Here is a 14,702-nt window from a genome sequence, read left to right on the forward strand (position 1 = left end):
ATAGGTCTGTTTTTTTAATCCATCAACAGATCACCTTTCCCTACTTTAGGAAGTTAGTTTGGGGTAAAACAAAATCTCTTGTGTTTCTCAGTGAGTACTACTAAAGCGATGATGGAAGTGCGAAAAATCCCTGCAGAAATGTTACCCATTTGTATTCAAAAATAATCTCTGGTGGTAAACACATGTCTAACTAATGATTTTAAAATAGCACTTCATCCACTCAGGAAAATGTAGAACATTCCCAAATAAATGGGAAAACACTCACTGCAGCTGACATGAAAGGAAGCTGTCAGCAGGCTATCGTCTGAAAGTTACTGTCATATAGCACCGCAGCTTAAAATGTCCTCTCAAAGTCCTCTCTTCTTTATTTTAACAAAAATATCTAATGGTAAATTAATTTTCAAGGTGTAAATTGAATGAAAGTGAATTTAAAATGAGCTTGTTAAATATTTGTATAATCACTAGTAATAAATTGTCAGTATATACCAGTGTGCAGTATTGTCATTTGAATAGCATTGCACAGTGCAAATAACAAAACTGAATGTTGATCCTTATGAAGAAAATGCTCCCTAAAAAGAGGTAGACTCGGAAGACTCTCTCATGCTTATGATCTTTGCAAGATTTTTGCGAATTGCATCCCAACCTAGATGGTGTGAATACTTCTGTGCATTCAATGCTGGAACTTGTACTTTTGTGCCTACTGTCTCAGTAAGAATTTCTTCAACCCTGCAATAAAAAGAATCATTTAGATAAATGACATTTGTATTTGAAACGCAAAAACAATGAAGTAAAATATTGAAATGCAGTTTTTGGATTACCCAATATACCACTTGTCATCATCAAAGCCCAGAGATCTTCCAGGAACCCCGGAGCGGATCTTCAGAAATACTGGTATACGCCGTTCTAGAAGCAGTATAGTAGCTGCAATCTGAAAAAGAGTGACCTCGCAATTTAATTTCTAATACTTGGAATGGTTTATACTATTGCTATTTGGGGTTCTAATACAAAGCAAACAAAACACTTGGAGAAGGTGGGCAATCCTCCTCCACGCAAATCCTCAATGACATGCACAGTGTCAACAGCAGTACAGCTCAATGTTATTTAAAACCTAATTTCCAAGGTTCTGCTTTCCTAAACTACATTTGTGAATTTGATGAGCTTTTACAACAATCAATGATAGTTTGACAGTCACAATTGCAGAGACTAGCTTTCAATTCCAGAGTTTGTTAATTGATCACAAATTACACTAGCCGCCATGATAGGATTTCAGCCCATGTAACAAACCATTAGCCTTGGATACCTGATTACTAGTCCAGTGACATTATTATTATGCCACTATCTTCCTCATGTCAGGATGCTTTGTGGTTTTTAGGGGAACTTGCAGGTAGTGGTATTCCCACATGTGTGTTGCCCTTGTTCTTCTCGGTGGCATAGGTCACAGGTTTGAAAGGGGCTGTCGAAGGAGACTTGGTGAGTTCCTGCAGTGCTTCTTTAGCTTCTATACACTGCTACCACTGTGGTGGAGGGACTGAACGTTTTAATTGGTGGATAGGATAGCAATCAAGCGGACTGCTTTGTCCTAGATGGTGTCGAGCTTCTTTAATGTTGAAGCTGCAATCATCCAGGCAAGTCAGGGAGTGACATACTCACCTCAGAATGTTTAGAACGGATTTAATGGAAATGAAACAGAGAACCGCATCGGTTGTGTTTAGCCAGGTGTTTCTTGGTGCTGGCAGCGCCGAGAACAACCCTGCTATTAAAGGGGACACTGCTTCATTTCTGGGCCTCGGCAAGGAACCTCCACCAATACCACATTTAGTGCCATTTCCTGCACCACCGAGCTCTGCTCGCCAACGCAGGAAGAGATCAGGGTGTAATTTTTAAATGGCACCCCCCTCTAGACCCCCCTCTCCGCCACGACCTCAATGCCAAGTGCCTGGTATGGGCAAGATGCCATCTGGGCACTTTGGCAATGCCAGCCTGGCACCACAGCAGTGCCCCTGCCAGGGTGCCCAGGTGGCACTGCCAGGGTGCCAGGCTGGCAGTGCCATGGTGCCAAGTGGTATTGGGGTGCCAGGGTACCACCTTACCCAGTGCCCAATCACACAGGGTCCCGGATCACCTGGGTGACCCCCTAAATGCTGGTAGGGCTGGTCCATGTTGGTGGAAACCAGTGCTAAACGGCGCTCGCTCAGGGTCTATGTGGTGTTAGCGTTAGACACTGAACATTGGGTAACTCCGGCTCAGACATATTGAAGTGAGCCTCACTGTACACTTGAATATGTAAATCTGGATTCCTCCATTGTGGGCTGGATCCGGATCGTGACTCCTCACGAGTACTCGTTAGATCTTGCCAGGCGTAACAAGGCCGTTAAATCTCACGATGGGCCTCGGGGGCTCCAGTTCAGTTTCTGGTCGATGGCAATCCTCAGGTTGTTGATAATTAACTATTTCAGCTGATTTCTCAGCTTCGCAAGAATGGATGGTAGTTCAGCCATAGATTGGAGACACATTCCATATATGATGATATTTAAATGATGGTTAAACACAGGTTATTGTGTAAAGCTTTTGAATCCTAAGGTAAATCCAATTGTACAACACCTACTCCCACTCTAACTGTGACCACCCAAATCATGATGAAACACAGCAGCTTCCTGATTGGTGCAACCTAATACTGCAACATGCAGCACTAATTAAATGAGCATTGAAAAATGAAAATGAAAATGAAAATTGCTTATTGTCACGAGTAGGCTTCAATGAAGTTACTGTGAAAAGCCCCTAGTCGCCACATTCCGGCGCCTGTCCGGGGAGGCTGGTACGGGAATCGAACCGTGCTGCTGGCCTGCTTGGTCTGCTTTAAAAGCCAGCGATTTAGCCGAGTGAGTCTGATTTTTCTGCACTATATATTTGAAATGATTAACTTAATGTTTGGTCATTAACTCTTAACGAATTAATTACAGTCATTTCATGTACTAACTCTGCGAATCATTATTTACCTTGCTAGGTAATGATTATATTTGTATTTAAACCAGGGTGGACAATCCCACGCTGCATATTTTCTGTGCAACAAGGATAGATTTTCCCAAGTAGCCAGTTACTTCTCTTGCTGCAGGTGTACTGAAAATCACAGGCAATGTACCCAGGAATTTCAATAGGCACTCCCAGCAGATCAGGAATGTCCTTATGGGGAAGGACTAAAAAAATCTATTGTCAGGAAGTTGTTCATTAACTTTCATTAAAATTTACCAAATCTGATTAATTAGAATGTTGGCTTTCTTCTATAAACTCCAACATTATGGTACATGTTTAACTTACAAAGTTGACAAATTAATCACAATAGTAAACTGATTCAAGGACTGCAATTATTAGAAATAGACAAACCCATTTTGTTCCAGTCAAGGATGCGGTGTCAGTGTTCCCAATCAATTAGATGACTTCCAACATAGTTATGATTACTGCTTTCTAACATTTCAATTTGTCTAGTTCATAAACTGAACTAAAAAAAGTTTAGCTTACCTGCACTTTCCAAAGTTCCTCTCTTTCATATGCAATTCTCCAATATGTGTCATCCATCATTGCAATCAACAAATTCAACAGCAGAAGATACACAAAAATCATGTATAGAACGTAGCCAGTGTATATGATGCTGGGAGTTGGCCTATCATACGGAACCGGAAGATCAATTAAACCCATCATTAGCTCAACTGTGGTGTACATTGTCATTGAAAAATCCCTGAAATATGGATAATGTCTCAAATCCAGAGACTGAAACATAACATAAAAAGCTGCAGGACAAAAGCAAAAAGACAAAACCACATGAGATTTGTTTTAAATTAAAATGTCAACAGTGAGTACTGCAGCAAAATGAATTCTGGAATTTCAAAGAGGTAGAAGAAATGGGAAAAATTATGCAGAAAGGGACGGCCTACCCGAGGTCTATATTAACCTTGGAAATGCCTTCATTAACAGTGCAGTTTAACCAATTCCATATTGTGGGGTGGGATTCTCCCTTAGTCCCCATGCCGGCGGGAAAACCGGTGCGAACGACTCCGGCTTCAACAGCCCCCAAAAGTGCGGAATTCTCCGCACTTCCAGGGGCTAGGTGGACACTGGAGGGGTTGATGCCACGCCAGCTGGCGCCGAAGGGACTATGCGAGTTAGCGCATGCGCCGAAGGGCTGCCGTAATCTCGCACATGCGCAGAACCGCCAGCATGGTTCCGCGCATGCGCAGACCGGCTGGCGTATTTGGATGCATGCGCAGGGGGTTGTCTTCTCCACGCCGGCCATGGCGGAGCCCTACAGGGGCCAGTGCAGAAGGAAGGAGTGCCCCCGCGGCACAAGTCCGCCCGCAGATTGGTGGGCGCCGATTGCGGGCCAGGCCACCATGGATCACCCAGTACCCTCCCGAGGACAGCACCAGCTGACTTACCTACCAGGCCCCGCCGTGTGGACCACGTCTAATCCACGCCGGCGGGGCTGGCCAGAAATGGACGGCCGCTCGGCCCATCGGGGCCCGGAGAATTGCCAGGGGGTTCGCTGTCAACGGCCCCTGACCGGCGTGGAATGAACCCCGCCCCCACCCGAAAACCGGTGCCGGAGAATACAGCAGTTGGCGGCGGGGCGGGATATGCGCCGCCCCCCCTGGGGATTCTCCGACCCGGTGGGAGGTAAGAGAATCCCGCTGATAGTCTCTGCTGGGATTAGAAACAGTTACATGTGGGCGGGGGTCGCAAAGTGAAAGGGTATATATTTTGTATGTAGGTGGACCTTGGTCAGGGAATGTGCCCAGTGGTGGGGGACGGAGTGGGGTGGAGGGGGTGGGCCACACATCCACAAACGTGTTGCTCATTTACGTCGTCGTCAAATGTGAATTGGCTGTTCTCACGATATTTTCCCTTCCCGCCGCCAAAACAGCCCCACGCAAACGGAAACAGAAAATCCCAGCCAGACATTTTAATCAAACACCCACTTTATCTAATTTGTGAACCAGTTTGGAATCAAAAGGAATTAATTTGTTTAATATTGACTTATCGGAAACATTCTACATCCACTGTGCAATCTTGTAACTAAACTTTTGAATGAAATCGAACTACGTGGGGCATGGTAAACAGACCTCATTCTTTTGCATTACATCACACAAATGTTCTGTTTTAAACCTTCCAATGTACTTCCTTTAACCAGTTACTACAATCATTTTTACCACCTGAGACACATACCAGAGGTAAATCCAGTGATACAGATGAGCACCAGGCAGCACCATTGCATAAAATCACCAAAAATTATCTGAAAGGAAATAACAATCCACAAACATGATACTTAGAGAGTCACGTTATTTTACAAATTATTTAGCTTTGGTCGGTGACTAAATAACCTAAAGTTAAATAGAATTTCTTTAAAAAATCTAATATCTAATATCTAAGGGGCTTTTCACAGTAACTTCATTGAAGCCTACTTGTGACAATAAGCGATTATTATTAAGTTGGATTTTAACTTTAATTTTTCGTGACAAGTGGTTACAGTGGAGGAAATGTTATCCAGGAATTTGTCACACTTTATTCTTTTTCCCTTACTTCTGTCTCATCCAACACACGCCACATAACAAACCATTACATTTTCACCTTCTTTCAACTCTCTCTTCTTTGATACTGGCCCCTCTCTTTTATTTTGAGGGCTGGAAATGTAGAGATGTCCCTGCCACTTCAGTTGCTTGATCTGATTGGAGCAAATACCAGGTCAAAATCTGGCACCACATGTACTTTAGAAGCTGGGCGAACTGATGGGACTTCTTGTGGTGAATCAACAAACAAGGAAAGGAGATGCCACAGAAATCACCTCTTTTCAGGTTGCGATCACCCACCAATTAGGACTTCGATGTTGACATCAAGAGTTCAGGCTACCGAAAAAGGCTGATGTGCAGGTATACTGGACAGCCTGCTAAGTTTATGTAAAACAGCTCGGAGCATGGAGCAGCTCAGTTACACCCGTGTCAAGGCATTCTACACATTAGGAGGTCTTTCCATACAATCTGGACTGAGTAGCCAGCTCTGTGATGACAACGTAGTACCCACCTTGATTAACCCTCAGCTGACAGCTCTGAGAAGATCAATCTTTGGCTCATATCCTATTCCTCATCTGCAATTTCCCCTTGATGACATTTTTCAAAGACATTTGCATCAGATTCCACACATATGGCATCCATCTATATTTCAGTCCTTCTGTCCTGTGCCCCTGCTTGTCTGACACCCACTTCTAGATGAAACAAACTTTCCTCTGGTTAAACATCGAGAGCACTAAAGCCAGCGTCTTTTGCCATGACAAGCTCTCAATTCTGGCCCTTATTGGCCGTTCTCTCAGGTTGAACTCATTGTTCTTGATTTTTAACTTACTTTTTCAGAGCAGGAGACCAGATGTCGGCCATGCGGAGACCTGGGAAGTTTTGTATTTTCTTTAAAAAGGCAGTTACCTCCGAGGTTTCGGCCTCATTCTTCCAGCGGAGTGGGCAGAGAGGGGATCAATTTTTGGAGGAGAGAGCTGGAAGGTAAGCTGAGTTTTTGATTCTTAACTTACTTTGTCGGAGCAGAAAACCAGAAGTCGGCCATGGAAAGACCTGGGAAGGTTGTATTACCCAATAAATTTGAACGGTGAGGAAACCCGAGACACTACACATGTAGTGTCTATCACCCTCCCTCCTCCTCTAACCTAAAAAAAAGACACAGTGCTGTGAGCAGGTAAGCTATTTTTTTTTTTACTGGGAGACTAAGTAGAGGTGATGGCAGCTAGGGCAGTGGAATGTTCCTCCTGCAGAATGTTCAAGGTAAGGGAGACCTGTGGGAAGTGCAGCCATCTCCAGTTCATCACAGGCCATGTTAGGGAACTGGAGCTGGAGCTGGATGAACTGAGGATCATTTAGGAAGCTGAGGGAGTGTTAGATAGAAGCTACAGGACATAGTTACACCTGAGAACAAAAGTAGCTGGGTAACAGTTAGAGGTGGGAAGAGGAGGAAGCAGTCAGTGCAGGGATCCCCTGTGGTTATTCCTCTCAACAATAAGTATCCGGCTTTGGATACTGTTGGGGGCGATTACCTAGCAGGGGTAGGCTGCAGTGCCCGGGTCTCTGGCACAAAGTCCAGCTCTGGGGCTCAGAAGGGAAGGGGGGACATTAGGAGAGAACTAGTTATAGGGAACTCAATAGTTAGAGGTACAGACAGGCGGTTCTGTGGGCAGGGGCGAGACTCTCGGATGGTTTGTTGCCTCCTGGGTGCCAGGATCCATTACGTCTCGGATCGTGTCTTCAGGATCCTTAAGGGGGAGGGTGAGCAGCCAGAAGTCGGGGTGCACATTGGTACCAACGACGTAGGTAGGAAAAGGGGTGTGGATGTAATAAACAAGTTTAGGGAGTTAGGCTGGAAGTTAAAAGTCAGGACATACAGAGTTGTCATCTCTGGTTTGTTGCCGGTGCCACATGATAGCGAGGCTAGGAATAGGGAGAGAGTGCAGTTGAACACGTGGCTGCAGGAACGGTGTAGGAGGGAGGGCTTCAGGTATTTGGATAATTGGAGCGCATTCTGGGAAAGGTGGGACCTGTACAAGCAGGACATGTTGCATCTGAACCAGAGGGGCACCAATATCCTGGGAGGGAGGTACTCTTTGGGATGGTTTCAACTAATTTGGCAGGGGGACGGGAATCTGATTTATAGTCCAGCAAATAAGTAGCCGATGTTCAGGACGTCAAATCATGTAGTGAGGCAGTGGGGAAGGTAACACTGACAAAGGAGGACTAGACGTGGTGGCCATCACGGAAACTTGGATAGAAGAGGGGCAGAAATGGTTGTTTTAGGTTCCTGGTTATAGATGTTTCAATAAGATTAGGGAGGGTGGTAAAAGAGGTGGGGGGGGAGGGTGGCATTGTTAATCAGAGATAGTATAACAGCTGCAGAAAGGCAGTTCGAGGAGGATTCCTACTGAGGTAGTATGGGTTGAAGTCAGAAAAAGGAAAGGAGCAATCACCTTGTTGGGAGTTTTCTATAGCCCTGCGCCCCCCCCCCCCCCCTACCCCTCCCCAATATCAGCAGAGATATGGAGGAACAGATTGGGAAACAGATTTTGGAAAGGTGCAGAAGTCACAGGATAGTAGTCATGGGTGACTTCAACTTCCCAAATATTGAGTGGAAACTCTTTAGATCAAATAGTTTGGATGGGGTGGTGTTTGTGCAGTGTGTCCAGGAAGCTTTTCTAACACAGTATGTATATTGTCCAAACAGAGGAGAGGCCATATTGGATTTGGTACTTGGTAATGAACCAGGGCAGGTGATAGATTTGTTAGTTGGGAGCATTTTGGAGATAGTGACCACAATTCTGTGATTTGCACTTTAGTAATGGAAAGCGATAGGTGCATGCAACAGGGCAAGGTTTACAATTTGGGGAAGGGTAAATACAATGCTATCAGACAAGAACTGAAGTGCATAATTTGGGAGCATAGGCTGTCAGGGAAGGACAGAATTGAAATGTGGAACTTGTTCAAGGAACAGATACTATGTGTCCTTGATATGTATGTCCCTGTCAGGCAGGGAAGAGAAGGTTGAGTGAGGGAACCATGGTTGACAAGAGAGGTTGATGTCTTGTTAAGAGGAAGAAGGATACTTGTGTAAGGCTGAGGAAACAAGGTCCGGACAGGACGCTCGAGGGATACACGATTACCAGGAGGGAACTGAAGAAAGGGATTAGGAGAGCTAAGAGAGGGAATGAAAAATCTTTGGCAGGTAGGATCAAGGAAAACCCCAAGGCCTTTTACACATATGTGAGAAATATGAGAATGACTAGAGCGAGGGTAGGTCCGATCAAAGACAGTAGTGGGAGATTGTGTATTGAGTTTGAAGAGATAGGAGAGGTCTTGAACGAGTACTTTTCTTCAGTATTTACGAATGAGAGGGGTCATATTGTTGGAGAGGACAGTGTGAAACACACTGGTAAGCTCGAGGAGATACTTGTTAGGAAGGAAGATGTGTTGCGCATTTTGAAAAACTTGAGGATAGACAAGTCCCCGGGCCTGACTGGCTATATCCAAGGATTCCTTGGGAAGCAAGAGATGAAATTGCAGAGCCGTTGGCAATGATCTTTTCGTCCTCACTGTCAACAGGGGTGGTACCAGGGGATTGGAGAATGGCGAACGTCGTGCCCCTGTTCAAAAAAGGGAATAGGGATAACCCTGGGAATCACAGGCCAGTTAGTCTTACTTCGGTGGTAGGCAAAGTAATGGAAAGGGTACTGAGGGATAGGATTTCTAAGCATCTGGAAAGACACTGCTTGATTAGGGATAGTCAGCACGGATTTGTGAGGGGTAGGTCTTGCCTCACAAGTTTTATTGAATTATTTGAGGAGGTGACCATGCACGTGGATGAAGGTAAAGCAGTGGATGTAGTGTACATGGATTTTGGTAAGGTACTTGATAAGGTTCCCCATGGTAGGCTTATGCAGAAAGTAAGGTGGCATAGGATAGTGGGGAATTTGGCCAGTTGGATAATGAACTGGCTAACCAATAGAAGTCAGAGAGTGGTGATGGATGGCAAATATTCAGCCTGGAGCCCAGTTATAAGTGGCGTACCGCAGGGATCAGTTCTGGGTCCACTGCTGTTTGTGATTTTCATTAATAACTTGGATGAGGGAGTTGAAGGGTGGGTCAGTAGATTTGCAGATGATACGAAGATTGGTGGAGTTGTGGATAATGAGGAGGGATGTTGTCGGCTGCAAAGAGACAAAGATAGGATGCAGAGCTGGACTGAGAAGTGGCAGATGGAGTTTAACCCTGAAAAGTGTGAGGTTGTCCATTTTGGAAGGACAAATATGAATGTGGAATATAGGGTTAACGGTAGGGTTCTTGGCAATGTGGAGGAGCAGAGAGATCTTGGGGTCCATGTCCATTGATCTTTGAAAGTTGCCACTCAAGTGGATAGAGCTGTGAAGAAGGCCTATTGTGTCATTAGCAGAGGGATTGAATTTAAGAGCCGTGAGGTGATGATGCAGCTGTACAAAATCTTGGTCAGGCCACATTTGGAGTACTGTGTGCAATTCTGGTCGCCTCATTTTAGGAAGGACGTGGAAGCTTTGGAAAAGGTGCAAAGGAGGTTTACCTGGAATGGAGAGTAGGTCTTACGAGGAAAGGCTGAGAGTGCTCGGCCTTTTCTCATTAGAACGGAGAAGGATGAGGGGCGACTTGATAGAGGTTTATAAGATTATCAGGGGAATAGATAGAGTAGACAGTCAGAGACTTTTTCCTCGGGTGGAACAAACCATTAGAAGGGGACATAAATTTAAGGTGAAGGGTGGAAGATATAGGGGGAATGTCAGAGGTAGGTTCTTTACCCAGAGAGTAGTGGGGCCATGGAATGCACAGCCTGTGGACGTAGTTGAGTCGGAAACATTAGGGACCTTCAAGCAGCTATTGGATAGGTACATGGATTACGGTGGAATGCTGGAGTGCAGTTTGATTTGTTCTTAATCTGGGACAAAAGTTTGGCACAACATCGTGGGCCGACGGGCTTGTTCTGTGCTGCATTTTCTATGTTCTATGTTGTAGCCATGCTGGCCACGCAAAATGGACACTGAGCCAAACTAAAATGGAAGACAGCAGGGGAAGCCTGTTTAGTGAGAACAGACAGCCTGCTCTCAACTAATTAGCATTTTGCAAGCAGCAAACCAGTTTTCTGGCCAGGTGCAGATCTCCAAGCCAAAGGTGTTAATGGCAAAACGCTTAACATTCTGATGAGGCAGCCCAGATCCAGGCACACACAATGGCAACATTTCCATCTCAATGTAGCACTTAATTGGTGGAGCAGACAGGATGGCACCAGAGTAACGAATATCGAAACCACCCCCCAACATCGAGGGAAGCCCCCGCATTGGAGGATTTCGAAGGTAGCCGTTTGGAAACGTTCCAATCGGTACCGAAAGGTAGAGCCCGCCTAGAAGGGGGCAAGGACATTAGAGAGGGGTATAAAAGCAAATTCCCCACAGAGCCCGGTCTGTTAAACTCGTGCTCCGGCTCTGACTGACATCTTGCATCCTGACTCCAGCCGTTGAGCACCAGCCGCCGAAACCGTAAGTTCAACGCTCGCTACGCGATCCAAGCCCACTAGACTCCCAAGTACCAGAACGCTTGCTGAAGGCTGCAGTACCAAACCAGGACGAAGGCCTCGTTCTCTGACCTTGCCTGTTCCTGTTAGATAAGTATTCTGTTCACTTAAGTTTAGTTATAGCTTAGTCTCTTAGTGTGTGCATGAGTATTTATTATAACTGTATAATAAATATTGATCGTTTGAACTTTACTAATCGGTGTATCGTCTTTATTACTTTGAACTTGACCTTGGAATACTTATGACGTTGAGGAACTGTGTTTCGTGCAACATTTAGTGGCGACATCCGCCGGGACCCTGTTGTAAGTGGAAACACCACAGTGTCCAGGACCCTGCAATTTGAATTAGGACTCCAAATTGCAGAGAAAGAAAGAGATCACAAGTATTCAAGGTGTTCAAAATAATAAGCGAAATTCGGAAGTGTGTTTAGTGCATGCGTACTAACAGGGCTGTAAGGTAAAACTGAAAGCTTTTTGTTGCGACAAACTTTCGGTAGTTTTGTTAACGGAAAATAGCGTAAGCCGTACCCTTTTTTCGAAACACCACCCCAGCAACCCCCTGTTCCAAATTATAAAAAGAGAGTCAGAGGAAATGGCCATGCAGGCAATGGAACGTCTGATGGATCCAGCAAAGTTTGTGGTCGCAGCGACCAGCAGCAGTAGCAGAGTAGGCCAGTGTCCCACGTGGGAGCTGGAACTCCGCAAATATTTACAAGGAAAGGGATGGCCCCTTTGGAAAGAGTTTTGTGCAAATGAGGAGACAGGTCCCGGAAGTATAGGTCATACTTGGTGGGAGAACCTCTCTCAAATACACAAAAAGAACCTAGGTAAAGCACGCAAGCCGATGGCGATTGTGTCCTGTTTGGCACAGTTGCGAGGCGCAGAGGAGGTCATCAGGACGCTCCGGACAGATTTAGAAGAGAGGAATAGGATGAGTAAGGTCGATGTCAGGGACATCGAGAAAGAAAACCTGGAATTAAAAGGGAAGTTGGCAGAGAAGGATAGAGAGGTGGATGATGCCAAGAGGGCTCACCAGTCTTGTCTAGCTCATCTGAACAGTTCCCAGACCCAGTATGAGAAAGCCTATCAGGACGTGCAACGTGCCGTTCTGATAAGACAGGAATCGGAAAAGCAGGTGGAGGCATTGCAGAGGCAATGTTCTGATCTCAAAGCAGCTTTGAGAGCACTCCATGCTGCAACGACCGAACAAAGACAAAGCACAGTTGACCACGCGAAATGCAGGAAACAGATTGCGGAACTGCAATCTCTGCTTTCGGTGCAGAATGGCTTCCAAAGCACCTTTGGAGCCCAGTTAGATGGAGAAAACGCCCCAGGTTGGCAGGAATTAAGCGAGACAGCGCAGCGTTATGTTCAGGGAACATGTGCGCCCGCAGCTCAGCAGAAACGACAGGCACCCCAACCCCCCACAGCTCAGACCATAACCGCACCCATGAATCCCATAACCACGCAGAGAAAAGCCGAATCAGAAGGCGCCCCAGACATAACCTACACCACCCCTTTAACAGTAACCCAGCTAAGGGACGCTTGTGAAAAGATCACTCCGTTCCTCCCCACCGCAGACCCCCACCAGTTTTTCGCTAAAGTAAAACAGCAGGCTACCATGTACGGCCTGGATGAGAGAGAGCAGGTTAAGCTCACCGTGCTGAGTTTAGACCAGAGTGTAGTAGCAGCCCTCCCCGACCCACAAAACGTGGCAGGAGGCAGCCTAGAGGAGATGCACACCGCCATTTTAGATGCCATCGGGTACAATAGAGGTGACCCCGTAGAAGGATTGAATAAGTGCAGGCAGAAAAGATCCGAACACCCCACAGCATTCGCAGGAAGGCTGTGGATTCATTTCAGCGCAGTTTTCGGACAGTTAGATAGAGCGCATTTAACCCGTGAAAACATGGTTAAGTGGACGCGCACAATTATCTCACACGCAACAGAAGCAGGACAGAGCGCTTGCAATAGCTATGACCCCTCAGAAGAGGCCCATAACGAAAAATGGGTCCTGAAAAGATTGTCCCGCGCTTGGGAGCAATCGCTTCAGGGAAAAGGAAAAGTTAGATCCCCAGAAGAGACTCAGGCTGCTGCAGATATCCAAGCAGTCAGAGAGCACCAGAAGCCCGCATGGGTAAATGAAGGCAAGAGCAGCCCTCAGCAGAAAGGACAGGAATGCTATAACTGTGGACAGTTAGGGCATTGGGCAAAAGAGTGTAATGCACCCCAGCGATCTCAGAGAGGCCAGCAGACAGGCACTCTGAACCGCAGTAAGGCAAAACCCATCCACAATGTAGCAGTACAGTCAGGACCCACCAATGTGGACGAGACGAACTGACGGTGTTCGGGCTCCCCCACTTGGGTCTGTGACACACTATGGGACTCATCAGGGAGGCCCGTAGTCACAGCGAAAGTCAAAGGGAAGCCCATAGAGTTACTGTGGGACACAGGAGGATCCCGCACCACCATTAACTCCACAACCACGGCACACTCAGACACGTGGCCGACCACCTCCACCATCACACTTAGCGGGTTCACCGGACACTCGCAGCAGGGACATATCACAGCACCCGTAGCGATCCAGCTAGGGAACATTAGCACAAGGCACCCCGTAGTTCTAGTAAATCTTCCCCGGACAGCAGAACACATCCTGGGGATAGATTTTATGAACGCTCACAGCTTGTCGTTCGACCCAGTGAACCAGTGTGTCTGGCGAATGGCTAGATCAGACAGAGCCCCAGCCACCCTCACAGTAGGAGACTACGCTAATCGGATTAGCGCAGTGGGAGAGTACTCATTCGACCTGACTACACTCCACACCGACCGACAAATTAAGGCCCTACTAAACAAACACAGGACAGCATTTGCAAGTCACCGTCATGACTGTGGCAGAATGACTGGACAAGTTCATGTTACCGGACAGGACCCCCGACCGCAAAAGCAATATAGATTTCCCCTTGAAGCAGAGGTGGAAATAGAAAAAGTTATAGGTAGCTTGTTGGACCAAGGTGTACTGAGAACGGTAGCCTCCACCAACAATGCCCCTATTTGGCCAGTGAGGAAGCCCGATGGATCATGGCGTCTGACCATCGATTATCGGGAACTCAACAAAGTAACCCCCGCAGTAGCCCCAACGGTAGCTACTAGTCCCGAGACCATGCTCAAGCAGGGTCTCAACGCCAAGTACTTCACGGTATTGGATATCAGTAACGGATTCTGGTCCATACCATTGGCAAAAGCGTGCCAATACAAATTCGCATTCACTTTTAAAACTCAGCAGTACACGTGGACATGCCTCCCACAAGGATTCCACAATTCACCCTCCATTTTCCACCGACAGCTGGCAAGTGGATTAGAAAAATTTTCCCGACCCGAATGTCTGGTACAGTATGTAGACGACCTACTACTGCAGACAGACACAAAGGCAGAGCACATTTCGCTTCTGGCCGAACTCCTGGAACTCTTGACTGAAATTGGCTGTAAAGTTAACCCGAAAAAGGCCCAAATATTGGAAAGTAAAGTGATGTATTTGGGATCAGTCATCACGCACGGCAAACGCGAGATCGAATT

The 14,702-nt window shown here is 46.4% G+C and overlaps 1 protein-coding gene across 1 annotated transcript in view; it reads right to left on the reverse strand.

Annotated features, from left to right (window-relative positions):
• Positions 1-569: 569 nt before the first annotated feature.
• The window catches only part of LOC119976205 (transient receptor potential cation channel subfamily V member 6-like), a 76,167-nt gene continuing 62,034 nt past the window's right edge, over positions 570-14,702 (reverse strand). Inside the window, exons 12-15 of the mRNA XM_038816517.1 lie at positions 5,218-5,284; positions 3,517-3,785; positions 819-928; positions 570-726 (exon numbers count right to left, since the gene is read on the reverse strand). Coding sequence (XP_038672445.1) covers positions 570-726; positions 819-928; positions 3,517-3,785; positions 5,218-5,284 — 603 coding nt within the window. The remainder of the gene's footprint in view (positions 727-818; positions 929-3,516; positions 3,786-5,217; positions 5,285-14,702) is intronic.

This window comes from Scyliorhinus canicula, chromosome 13, assembly GCF_902713615.1.
Source record: "Scyliorhinus canicula chromosome 13, sScyCan1.1, whole genome shotgun sequence".
In the NCBI taxonomy this organism is placed as follows: Eukaryota; Metazoa; Chordata; class Chondrichthyes; order Carcharhiniformes; family Scyliorhinidae; genus Scyliorhinus; species Scyliorhinus canicula.